The sequence below is a fragment of the Chinchilla lanigera genome, unplaced genomic scaffold, assembly GCF_000276665.1.
Source record: "Chinchilla lanigera isolate Chin_1 unplaced genomic scaffold, ChiLan1.0 scaffold00149, whole genome shotgun sequence".
Taxonomy (NCBI): Eukaryota; Metazoa; Chordata; class Mammalia; order Rodentia; family Chinchillidae; genus Chinchilla; species Chinchilla lanigera.
The window spans coordinates 805,333-819,332 of record NW_004955550.1 but is presented as its reverse complement, the minus strand read 5'-3'; the positions used below and the strand labels follow the sequence as shown (position 1 = coordinate 819,332).

At 35.2% G+C, this 14,000-nt stretch overlaps 1 protein-coding gene across 1 annotated transcript; it reads right to left on the bottom strand.

Moving 5' to 3' along the window:
• Positions 1-5,474: 5,474 nt before the first annotated feature.
• LOC102024956 (olfactory receptor 11H6-like) lies at positions 5,475-12,949 on the bottom strand. Its single transcript, XM_005412139.2, has 3 exons — positions 12,915-12,949; positions 9,285-9,296; positions 5,475-6,399 (listed from the first exon to the last, which is right to left on the bottom strand). Exons 1-3 carry the CDS (start codon positions 12,947-12,949, stop codon positions 5,475-5,477), a joined length of 972 nt encoding a protein of 323 aa, XP_005412196.2.
• Between the last annotated feature and the right edge of the window lie 1,051 nt (positions 12,950-14,000).

Here is a 14,000-nt window from a genome sequence, read left to right as displayed (position 1 = left end):
ACCAGGAACCGAACTCACGACCTTGCGCTTGCCAGGCAGGCGCTTTTGCCGCTGAGCTAAATCCCCAGCCCCTGCAGAAGTAGTTTTTTTTGCAGACAATGTCAACTTCAAACCAAGAATGATCAAAAGGGATGAATAAGGTCACTACATACTTGTTAGGGGGAAACATCAAGAGGAAGATATAACAATCATAAATATATATGCACCAAACACAGGAGCACCCAACTTTATAAGACAATTATTAATAGACATGAAAACTCAAATAAGCAACAACATAATTGTAATGGGAGACCTCCATACCCCATTGCCACAGAAAGATAGATCAACTAGACTAAAAATCAGCAAGTAAATAACATAACAGAATGAAAGCTGTGAACAAATGAATTTAATAAATGATTTTAGACTGTTCCACCCAACATCATCAGAATACACATTCTTTTCAGCTACATATGGAATGTTCTCTAAAATAAACCATATACTAACCCACAGAATATGCTTAAGTAAATGCAGAGGATTGGAAATTGTCCCATGCATAATATCTGACCATAGTGCAATGAAATTAGAAATTAATTTTAAAGGAAACTGCAAAAACTCTATAAACATATGGAAATTAAATAATATCCTCCTAAACAATCAATGAGTTACAAGTAAAATAAAGGAAGAAATTAAACAATATCTACAACTAAATGAGAATGTAGACAAAAAATACTGGAACCTATGGGACTCAATGAAAGCAGTCCTAAGAGGGAAATTTATAGCAGTGAATTCTCACCTCAGGAAAAGAGAACAAGCACAAATAAACAATCCAATGTTACACCTCAGGCTTCTAAAAAGAAGAAGAGCAAGACAAACCAAAAGCCCATAGAAGGAAAGAAATTTTAAAGATCAGAGCAGAAATTAGTGCAATGGAAAACAAGAAAACAATAGAATGAATGAGTCAAAGAGTTGGCTCATTGAGAAAATAAATAAGAATGATAAATCTTTAGCTAACCTTCTCAAAGAAGGGAAAGAAAAGACTCAAATTCATGCACCGAGGAATGATAAGGATGAAGTCACAACAGATCCTGTGGAAATTCAGAGGATCATCAATATCTACTTTGTGGCTTTTTTTTTTTTTTGTCTTTTCTTCCAGTACCAGGAATCAAACTCACAACCTTGCGCTTGCCAGGCAGGTGCTTTGCCACTGAGCTAAATCCCCAGCCCCCTCAATATCTGCTTTGAAAAAACCTTACTCTCATAGGATGGAAAACAGACGAAATGGACAGATTCCTAGATACATATGAACTACCCAAGCTGAATCAAGAAAATATAAAAATTCTCAATAAGCCAATATTAGTTAATGAGACTGAAGATCTAATTAAAACTTACCAACAAAGAAAAGCCCAGGTGCTGATGGATTCACAGCAGAATTCTACAAGAAATTCAGAGAAGACTTAATGCCAATATTCCTCAAACTCTTCAATTAAATTGAAAAGGAAGCAATTCTCCCTATCTCATTTCTGGAGGCAAGAATTATACTGATACCCACACCAGAGAAAGACCCAATGAAGAAAGAGAACTACAGACCATTCTCCCTAATGAATGTAGATGCAAAGATACTCAGTAAAATAATAACAAGTGGAATGCAGCAAATCATCGAGAGGATTGCACACCATGACCAAGTAGGATTTATTCCAGGAATGCAGGAATGGTTCAATATACATGGATCAATAAATGCTATACAGTATATCAATAGAGCCAAGACAAAAACCACATAATCATCTCAATAGATGCAGAAAAAGCTTTTGAGAAAGTCTAACACTCATCCATGATGAAAAAAGTACAGAAAATAGAATAGATGGTCTTTACCTCAATCTGTTAACAGCCATCTATGACAAACCAACAGCCAACATCACATGAAATGGACAAAAACTGAAAGCTTTCACTTTAAAATTAGGAACAAGAGAAGGATGTCCACTGTCACCACTGCTATTCAACATAGTTCTGTGTGGAGAAGGACATTTTTTAGTTACTCTTTTGTGTATTGCCTCATGCCTGACCAAGCCATGATTGTTGGGTTCTAGAAGTCTAGTATAAGCATTGTAAGCCCCGGGCACAACACTAGATGCTTTGCTGAGATATGGGCGAAGGAAGGTAACATAATGGCTAACTTGTCGCTCATTCCTATGATAATTGAGTTGTGTTACCTTGCGGAAACAGTTGATATTCTCCCATTCCTCTGCTTCCTTTGCTCTTTCTCAATAAAAGGTTACTGAATATGGTAATTGGGGCTTCAGTCCTAGGGGCTGCTAGCCCCCGATCCTAGAATTTTGCCTTTCTCATTTTTCTTTTTTCTTACTCTTCTATGCATCCATGGGTACCTCATTCTCAGGACATGTTCACCCTGGAGAGAAATGGGTTATTAATCTGACAGTTCTGGAAGCATTAGCCACAGCAATTAGACAAGACAGAGAAACAAAAGGAATAAAGATAGGAAAGGAAGAAGTGAAATTATCATTACGTGCAGATGACATGATACTCTACATGGAAGACTGCCAAAATTCCACCAAAAGATTCTTAGAATTAATAAACCAATTCAATATTGTAGCTGGATACAAAGTCAATACTAAAAAATCAATAGAATTCCTATACACAAACAACAAACACATTGAGAGAGAAATTAAGGAAAATATCCCTTTCAAAACAGTATCCAAGAAATTGGAACATTCAGGAATCAATATAACAAAAGAAGCAAAAGATCTATACAGAAAAAACTACCATACTCTGAAAAAGAGATCAAAGAGGACTTCAGAAAATGGAAAGATATACCTTGCCGATGGATAGGAAGAACCAACCACTGTGAAAATGGCCATACTTCCAAAATTGTTGTACAGATTTAATGTAATTCTAATTAAAATACCATTAGCATACCTCACAGCTCTAGAGAAAACATTCATACAATTCATCTGGAAACAGAAGAGACCCTGAATAGTAAAAACAATCTCAGACAACAAAGACAAGTCAGGAGGCATCAAAATCCCAGACCTGAAGTTATACTATAAGGATACTATGATAAAATCAACATGGTACTGACAAAAAGCAGACCTGAGGATCACTGGAACAGACCGAAAGAAGCAGCCAAAATGAGAAACACACTTAGCTACCTGATCTTTGACAAGGGGGCCAAACAAGTTCACTGGAAGAAAGAGAGCCTCTTTAATACATAGTGCTGGAAAAACTGGATGATCACATGCCGAAGACTGAAACTAGACCCATGTCTATCACCATGCACCAAACTCAAGTCAAAATGGATCACAGATCTAAATAATAGAACAGAAACACTAAATCTAGAAATTTTGAAGACATGTGGGTAGGCAGAGAGTTCATGAACAAAAACTAAACTACCTGGGTAATACTGCAAAGAATCAACCACTGGGATCGCATCTTACTGAAAAATTTTTGCACATCTAAAGAAATCACCAGCAGAGCAAAAAGAAAACCCACAATTAGGGCAAAAATTTTAGTCAACTGACCCTCAGACAAAGAACTTGTGTCTAGAACATATAAAGAATTAAAAAAGTCGCCCCCACCATTCAAAGATGCAATCAAAAAATGGGCATCTGAGATGAACACACACTTCTCAGATGAAGAAGTATAAATGGTAAATAAATTAAAAAAATTCAACATCGTTAGTCATTTGAAAAATGCAAATGAAAACAACACTGAGATTCCATCTCATCCCAGAAAGAATGGCTATTACTAAGAAATTAACCAATAACAAATGCAGAAGGGGCTGTTGGGAAAAAGGAACACTTCTCCATGTTGTGGGGAGTGTGGACTGGTGGAACCACTGTGGAAATCAGTCTGGAGATTCCTCAGTAAATTAGGATTAGAGGTCTGATTCAACCCAGATATTTCCCTTCTGGGTATTTTTCTAGAAGAACTGAAATCATCATATCAGAGTGATAAATATGCACCCATGTTTATAGCAGCACAATTTTTAATAGCTAAATCATGGAAGCAACCCAAATGACCATCAACTAAGGAAAGGGTAAAAAGTTTGTGGTATTTTTATACAATTATATGTTATCCAGCTATAAAGGAAGATAAACTTGGGACTTTTATAGGTAAATGGTCACAACTAGAGACCATACTCATAAGTGAAATAAATCAGACCCATATGTGTAAACATCATATTATCTCACTAGTGTAAGAATCTGAAAGGGTAAATAAAATCTAAGAGGTAGAATAGATATTGTGAAAGTGGAAGAAATTACTCAAAGGAAAGAACAACGGGGATGAGGGAAAAGACGAAAGAAAGAAGAGAGAAATATGTATATAGGTATACACAGGAAAGCTACGATAGTTGTACTACTGATTTCCATTACTTTGTTGAAAGGAACAGTTAATGTTTAATTGTTTGATCAGTCTTGCATGCCTATATTTATCTGAGTAACCAATTTGAAGATATCAGTATGTAATACAACCACCATTGTTAATTTCTTATCACCTTGTCTGAAATTCTCTTTTGCTTTTTTTTGGTTATGTTGTAAATGTCTGTTTTTCTGTTGAGATGTTTTCATTATTTTAAAATAAAAAATTACCTATGCAGAAAAAAGAAATTCTGAGGTAGATAAAACTTTAATGTGCATTGGAATATACTGATGATTTCATTAAAATGCAGATTCTGATTTGATAAGGGTGGAACAGAACCCTGAGATCTTGCCTTTGATAATACTCTCTGGAGATACTCACCTGGAGATCACACTGTCAATAATAACCTCTGTATAATATATTTTCAAGTGTGTAGGTATGAAAGCATTAAAAAGATGAAAGTGAACTAAGTAGTTCACACTATTGGTCAACAGAAGTTGATAAAGGGAGGAAAGAAAATAAATTTCTTCATATTTACTTTTATCTATTGAAATTTCCCATTGATTTTATTATCATTTAAGGGTTTGTCCACTTCAGGTTGACCTCACATTTGTTTTTTTTTTAAGAAAGTTCATTTCATCTTGTATGCATAAAATACAGATAATTACAGAGTGTAAATAATTACATTAGATATTGTTTTGATCATCAAGAATGACAGAATCTGGCAAGGAAATAGAAACAAATACATTTGTTTTATTTAGGTTGACATTAATATGCTTTATGGAGTTCTGAAATTACAGAAATTGATAAAGGATACTTACTTCTCTCAAGAAATTTATAGTCCAATAGGAATAGGGAGCATGTGGAAACAGATTTGTGTACAGTGAAGTATAGTTCAAGGGAGAATAGAAGTCATGTTCAGCAGAAGTATAAATAACCCACTATGAAAGAGGCAACTGATTTTGCTTGCAGTGAAGGATTTGTTTTTGATAATGCATTAAGATTTTGAAATGTACCCTTTGAAAATTTCACACTTACTTACCAGTTTCGTGGCTCTTTGCTGACAGGAGCGTTATAGTATGAACTCATTTGAATATAACTCACTGACATCATAGACCAATTTAGAAACCTCCCAGAACCTTCTTTAAGGCACCCTTCATTTCTTTATTCCGGAGGCTATAAATCATGGGATTGAATAAAGGGGTCAAAACTGAGTAGAACAATGTTGTAAATTTCTGCATACCCTTTGCTTGTCCTGACCCTGGACTCACATATGTCAGCATGACTGAGCCATAGAAGAGACACACAACAGCCAGATGTGAGGAGCAGGTGGAGAAGGCCTTCTTCCGGCTAGCAGAAGAGGGCACCTGCATAACAGCTCTCAGCACCAGGGTGTAGGAGCTGATAATATAGAAAAAGGTGGCAAAGATGAGGAGGGAGCTCATGGTGCCACATATGAGAACAGTCCCTGGGATTGGGATACAGGCTGAAGCTAGGGCCAGCAGGGGACCAAGGTCACATAGAAAATCATCAATCACATTTGGTCCACAAAACGGCAATTGAGTAATGAGTATTACTGGAATGAGAAACCAGAGGAAGCCATAGACCCAGCAAAATCTGACCAAGCCATAACAGAACTTTGTAGTCATGATGTTAGGGTAGTGCAGGGGGCGGCAGATTGCCAGAAACCGGTCATAGGCCATGATGGAGAGAAATAGACATTCAGTTGTGCCCAGAGAAAAGAAGAAGTACAACTGGAGGAGGCATCTAGTGAAAGAGATAGTTTTGGTCTTTGAGAGGAAGTTGACCAGCATGTTGGGCACGTCAGAGTTGACATAGCAAATCTCCAGGAAGGAGAAGTTTGCCAGCAGAATATACATGGGTGTGTGGAGCCGGTGGTCCCGGTGCACTGCACATATAATGGCCATGTTTCCAAACAGAGTCAGGATGTAAGTCACAAAGAATATGGAGAAAAGGAAGCTCTGTATTTCCCAGCGACTGGGGAAGCCCAAGAGGATGAAATAATTCACAGCATGAGAAGTATTTCTTTCTCTGAGGGAATTTCCTTCCATCCTGTGAGGATTACTACTTGAATTACATTTCCAGAGGGGGTTTTGCCTTTTGATTCCTCCCAGCTGAATGATCACACTTCCCTGGATGCATGAAATGGGGTCTAGACCAGTATCACCTATTTGTTTTTCACTGAAGACGCCAAAATATTGTTACTGGAATATGCTTCTATATAATTGTATTGCCTTATACATCATATATAAATCAGTGCCCATCAATATAATAAATAAGGCTTTTGGAAAGTTTTCTTCAAATAAAAATAAAAATAGGCATTCAAATATATGAGGTCTATAATCCTCAATAGGTTTCCTGGTGTACCCAGCTTCTGAGAATAGTGGCCTAGACAATGCAAATCAGTGTCTGGGTAAAGCCAAGCAGAGATGTCAATTTTATCCTAAGTAATTCACTTACAACATTTAGAATTGACAGATTTACTGACCAGCACAGTTTTATAGTCTAAGCAAAATAGAGAAGAAAACATAGGGGTACATAAACCAAATATTAAAAAATAATCACATAGGGCCAGAGTGACTATAAACAAGTTATAACTTGTCTACATTAAGTGACAGTTTGGAGCTATTATTAATACTATTCTCTTTCTATAGGATGGTTTTGCACATGGGGTCCCGACATGGGTATTATCAGAGCACACAGTGAATCCTTTTAAAGTCACAGTTGCAGGCAGGTTTGAGATCCATTATGGTGGGCCAGTTAGTCCTTTGCAGACATTATAGACCTGGGCTTCAGTCCTGGCTCTGTCATTTCATAAGCAGTGCTTCCTTAGGAAAAGTTTCACTGTCCAAGATTATTTATTTTCTATGAAAAATGTGAATATTAATATGTACATTTCAAGGTTGAAAAAAGAGATTTGCATAAAACAGCATGAACAAAAATAAATATATAAACTCATGAATTTTAGTTTTAAAACAATCACGTGATCCTCTATATACAAGCCCCCAAATAACCCACCAAAATATTCCTAGAATTAATAACCAAATTCAGTAATGTAGCAGGATAAAAAATCAGTGCACTAAAAGAAATATCATTTCTGTACATCAAGAATAAAACCACTGAGAAAGAAATTAGGAAAAAATATCATTCATGGTAGCATTAAGAAATATTGAACAGTTAGGAGTTAACCCAAATAAGGAAATGAAAGGCCTCTACAGTGAAAGCTACATTCCTCTGAAAAATGAAATTGAAGAGAACATCAGAAAATGGAAAGATATCCCCTGTACCTGGATAAATAGAACATATGTAGGAAAAATGGCCATTCTTCCACAATTGATATACAAATTTAACACAATCCCAACCAAATCCCAACAGCATTCTTCACAGAACTGGAAAACATATAATCCTTAAATTCATATGGAACCAGGAGAAAGCCAGAATAGTAAAAGTAACCCAGGGCAACAATAGCAAATCAGAAAGCATCACAATTCTGGACTTGAAGTTATATTACAAAACTACAATGATAAAAACATCATGGTACAAAACCAGATGTGAGGATCAACAGAATAGAGGATGCAGAAACAAGCTCAAGTACACAGATCTTTGACAAAGAAGCCAAAAACATTCATTAGAGGAAAGATAGCCTCTTTAATAAATGATGCTGGGAAAGCTGGCTCTCCACATGCAGAAGATTAAATTTATTTTATTTTTTTAGAAGATTAAATTTAGATCCATCTCTCTCATCATGTTCTAAACTAAAATCAAAATAAATCAAAGAACTAAATGTTAAAACAGAAACATTTAGCCTGTTGGAAGATAAAATAGGTAAAACTCTTCAAGTCATAGGCACAGGCAGGGATTGTCTGAACGGAACCTTGGTTTCTCAGGAAAAAGTATTACGAACCAACAAAAAGCGTTACAAATTAAACAGCTTTTGCACAGCAAAGAAACAACCAACTTTGAAAAGACAACCTGCATAATGAGAAAATACATTTGCCACCTAATCCTCAGATACAGCACTAGTATCTAGAATGTATAAAGAACTAAATAAATTAGGTCCCCAGATTTAAAGACCCAAACAAGAAATGGGCAAGTAAAATGAATAGATGTTTTTCAGAAGAAGTACAAAAGGACAATGAATACATGAAGAACACAAAGTCATGTCTTTCAACATCACTGGCTATTGCAGAAAGAATAGGTATCATGAAGAAACCAAGTAATAAATGCTGGCTAGGGTGTAGAGAAAAGAAACTCTTCTACGTTGTTGATGGGAATGTAAACTACTACAATCACTATTGAAATCAGCATGGAGATTTCTCAAAAATCTCAAAATAGAAATTCCCCAACTGAGTATCTTTCTGAAAGAGTTAAAGTCATCATATTGCAGTGATACATGTATACCCATGTTTATAGCAGCACAATTCATAATAGCTAAATCTTGGAAGCAGATTATTTGCTCATCAAAAGATGAATGTATAAAGAAATTGTGGTATTCTATACAGTGGTGTACTGCTTGTCATAAAGAAAGATAAAGTTAGTCATTTGTAGGAAAACGGATACACCTTGAGACCTTAATGCTAAGTGAAATAAATGAGACACACAATCTTAAATATCCCATGGTTTCTCTTATAGGAGAAATACAAATTATCCATAAAGAGCAAAATAAAAGATAATTGGAAGGAGGAAGATAGATGTTTCTCAAATGGGAAGGGAATCAAAAGAGGGAGGGAGCAGAGAAAGTGATGAGGGAAAGCAATTAAGATGTGATATGTGCATTTACCAATTCCATTCAAGGAATGTAAATGTTGTATACTGAAAACATGTACTAATAAAACAAAATAAAATAAAGGTTGCTAAAATAAATAAAACACAGAAGAATTGTTTTGCCTGTGGAATTCTAACCAAGTGACAGGTTAAGTGGTGTGTGAATATACATGAATAAGAGAATATTCCTGAGGTGTTTCAGACCACATTAAATAAGCTTTCTTAAGATAATAAGAAAGCTTCCTTAAGACTGTTTTTTTGCTGACCAAACACTCTAGAGCTCCTGTTTTCTTAAAGACTGTGTTCCTTGGCAAGGGTACGACTGAAGATTTAAGTAGTAGGATCATTTTCTGCGGCTGCACTTGTGATATGTGTTCCAGTCACTTAGGTTACACCATGTAGAATTTCCTAGATGTTAGCTTCCCACTCTGAACTCATTTCTATGGAAGAGATAACATCCTCTTTAGAAACCCAGCTTGGAGAGGATCAGTTTTGGACAGGTCAATCTTCATGCCCAATGTGTACTTTTGTTTTTGTTTTTCTTAGCCTAGAGGGGAGCCATAGCAGGGATTTCTTCCATTTTATATATAAGCACAAGGGGCTCATTGAGGATCAAGTCTCAAACCACTAAGTGATAGAAAGAAAAGTTCTTACTTCTGGTTCGTATCTTACCATTTCCTCACCATTCTAAAGGACTTTAAATACAAATGTTTCTAAATTGTCACCATCCCTGGAAAGAACAAAAACCTCAAAATAAAAATCAGCATTGGTGCTTTAGATATTGTCATATTATCTGAGGACAAGTAGGTAGGGTCTTTTCAGGATCCCTGGAAAGACGTGCATGGAGCTACACACACACACACACACACACACACACACACACACACACACAGTCAAAACCAAACCAAACTAAAACAAAACAAAAACCTCAAAATAAAAATCAGCGTTGGTGCTTCAGATATTCTCATATTATCTGAGGACAAGTAAGTAGGGTCTTTCCAGGATCCCTCAGATCATACCAGTTAGGTATGGTTTTTCCCTTTAGTTTTCATTTTACATGGCTATCTTATTGTTGAGGTAATAAGAGTTTAAAAAACATAATACTACACAGATTTCAACTTCAAAAATTGAGCTTAATCTTCAGATATTGTTATAAAATGGCATTAATTGACCATTGAAAATGAGATATTCTGCCATTGTACTTTTGTTGGCAGTATTTCAGAATGACGTGGTCTCTGTGAAATGATCTGAATTATGAAAGGTAGAGCTATCTGCTAATGGTAGGGTTATGTTAGTCTTGCCTGACCTTTGTGACACACTTTAACTCCTATATAGTTATGCATGGCCTAATCAGATCACTTTTCATCCATTTATTCAAAATCAAAGTGATGATCTACAAAGAAATAATATGAAAGATAGAGAAAAATGCAGTAGAACATAGGCAATTGTTTCTTTTCATTTTGGAATATTATATTTGTTGCAGTCTTTGATTTATAGCTACAGTTTTTACTTTCAGTTACCCCTCTTTCACTTCTATCTGAGTTGCAATTTCCTACTTATTTTTGTAGCATGGAGACAGTACATTCAACATGCTATGTCCTAGGGCCCTACTTAAGGCAGTGGGACAATGTCCCTTCTTCACTTGTTTTCTCCTGCACCCTGGAGGAAACTGTCAAGACTGGCCTGCTATTTTCTTCTTGGAGTCATATATTGCTCATATTCACTGGTCTCAGAAAAATCAGATTTGAATGGAATCTTAGGAATCATCTATTCTTTTTGATCTGAACTCACTGAATCTTTAAAGTTGAAGAATGTTAGTGGTTTTCCAGACTCTCTTTCACAAGCAGCTAGAGGGCCTCTCTTCTATTTTTATCTGGTTGGTTTTCTAGCTTCTGCTGGAATAACCAAAGACAAAGAGTTCATTACAAATGCAGGCAGGACATCACCTCTGATCAGCTTTCACGTTTAGGAGTTGCAAAAAACTTCCATGTTCTCTCTCACATTCTCATTTTCAGTTACTGTTTTAGTCTTGCTTCTACTGCAGGGGAGGAAATGACTTATGTGCTCATTGTATGAACACCCCTTGAAGGATTTTGAGAGTGCACTGTCCTCCTTAACATCCTAACAATAGGAAGTAATAATAGAACCTGAGGATGCTGAGCAACTAGTCCAGATGTATAGACACTAAGTGGCAGCATCAGCAAAACTAATGTCTTTCTATTGTATTATACAAATGCTCAGAATAAGTGTCCACAGTATTACTTAATATTGGGGGAAAAGGTCTTTTGGTTCACTTAAAACATGTTCTGTGTTAGCATCTAGTATTATCAACAATTGATATAGATGGTTAAGTTAAAAAACTAATGGTACAAAGGTAGTGAAAATGACATTTTATCTCTGGAAAACATTATGGCACATATTGTTAAACAGATGGTTTATGAAGAATTTCATAGTGGCAACTTTTGGACTTCACCTTAGGACATTAAAAACTGCTGCCTTTGTTAAATTTCAGTTTTAAAAAAATCTCTTTTTTCAAGATTCTTCAAAGAAATCAGTAATAATTTTGAAACTATATCTGTGGTTTCTTTTATCACCCTGGGATATAGTTTATGTAGGTCTGGAAACTTAAGATATTAGAAAAATCAAGCTTTACTTCATTGTCATGTAGGTTTTTTTTTTTTATATGTGTGTTCTTCCTTGTTTGGAACAGAGATCATCCATTGGAGCTGTCTGGAAGCCTAGGATGGTCCATTCTTTTTTACTCATTTTTGTGCCAACTCCTAAATCCTGCAAGCAAGAAGACTCTCAGTACAGTGCGAGCTGCTGAACTCTGAAAGACTTTTTGAGTGTCCTCCAGTGAAAAGCTCACTAACTTTCTTAGAGAAGCCCACTGATTTTATGCCCTAGTCTTCTTCCCTTTTTCTACATCCCTGTCTCTCTCTTTGCTGCAGTTACTACTGTCGTGACAAAGTGACTTGGGATTTCTGGAAAATACCGTATAGAGTCTCAGTTCTTATACAATTATAGGGCAACATTTCATATTATATTTTCAATAAAATGTTTTAAAATATCATTAGCTTTTTCATTACTGTCTATCATGAATTTGGTTAATTTTTATCACTGCTTCTTTGCTACTATTATTAAAAAATGATGTGATTAAGTTCAGTTTTTTCAGGATTACCTTTTAAGCTTCATTTTGCTTTATATGTATTTATTGACCTAAATAATTTTAAAAATTCAATGAAAGTTTACTGAGTGCCTCTTCTATTTTGGTAAGTTTTTTACTGTAATGAGTATTTCAGATTATATATGTAAATATCTGCATAGTAAAATGTTTTAAATCAGAAATATTTGTTCTCAATAAAATTAAGGGACATTATGGGGAAACTTTTATGTATATTATGGGAGTTAAATCAGTATCCTTGATGGATAAAGATTGTTAGTTTAAATATGAAAAATACAATTTTCTTTTGTCTTTTGAACTATCAAAAATGAATAATCATGATATATTATGAGCAATCAGTGCTGATGAAGTGCAGTAAAATGATAATCAGAAAAACTGCTGGAGGGAATATAAACATAATTTTCTCTATTAGATAATTTAGATACAGCCAGAGCTTTTAATGCAACCAGAGCTTTTAAAACATTTATATCCATTATTAGGGATTTAAAAAAATGAATAATTAATAAATTAATCATAGAAGTGCTGAAGAATTTTCTGCAGAGCATGTTAACATGAAGATTCTGATTCAAAAGGAATAGATGGGCCTAGATATTCTACATATCTAATAAATAATAAGATAATGCTCATTCTTTGAGTAGCAAAAGTTTATATAATACTTTGCTCTTTGTAGAGTTCTTTTATAACAAAATTTTATGTAGTTTTTTTAACCATTTCTATAGAAATAGCTAATAATATAAAGTAGTAGAAAAGTTCCTGGAAAAAAGAAAACTTTAATAGTAGTATTACAAATCAGATGGTGAATTATAATTTTTTATATATGTCTATATTTCTTAAAGTTTCTAGGAGAAGCCTATGTTACTTTTATAATATGAAAAATTAACTATAAAATATTGATTTTGAAGATACTTACTCTTGGAGATCTTCTACCTTCCCAAGCACATTTTGTGATTTTTTTTTTTGCTTTTTCTGGACTGTTCCAAGTACTGGGAAGTCTCCTATTTGTGAAATGTTTGACTTACCACGTAGAGTTTTATCTTCTGTTCACTTGCTACTTAGATTTAAAGACAGCAAACTCAGCCTCTGTGCCATCCAGTGTTTAGGAGAAAGAAAATTTCCAACAGAGCACCCAAGAGTGCTTAAAGCACCCTTTAGCTGACAAATACCCTTCCAAAAACCCCAGGCAGGAATTAAAAGTCAAGTTTGGAAGGTGGAACGCCACAGTGTTAGGACTGATAGCCATCATCTTCCGGAATAAATTGGTATTATTACTCTTGTTTCATTAGAAGGGCACATAGCTTATCCTCAGCTTAGTTTTCTTCCCTACAGAAACAAAAAAGAAAATGGCATTACTTTGTAATTTGGGTTTTACTTTAGTTCTTCAGATTTCATTTTAAAGAGACTGTTGAAAGCTCACTAAACCATGGCAATGTTGTAGTAGAAAGGAGTAATTTTTCTTCTGCTTTTCCAATAGATGCAGTCTGAATGTAATGGTTTTTTTGGAAGCCAGAAAGTCTTAAGGTAAAAAGGTACTTTCTCGAGCTCTCATATCCATGCCGAAAATGTAATACATATTTCTAGTGTTCCACATTCCTAAAGTATGGGCATCTGGCTTTCACTGAAGGAGTTGGTTCAGGCACTGATTGGGAATAGTGAATAATGTCAGCAGATAAGCTTTTCT

What these genes read in the sequence shown, in the direction of transcription:
- LOC102024956 (XM_005412139.2), bottom strand. Translation starts at nt 12,949, where the DNA reads ATGAGCATTATCTTATTATTTATTAGATATGTAGA.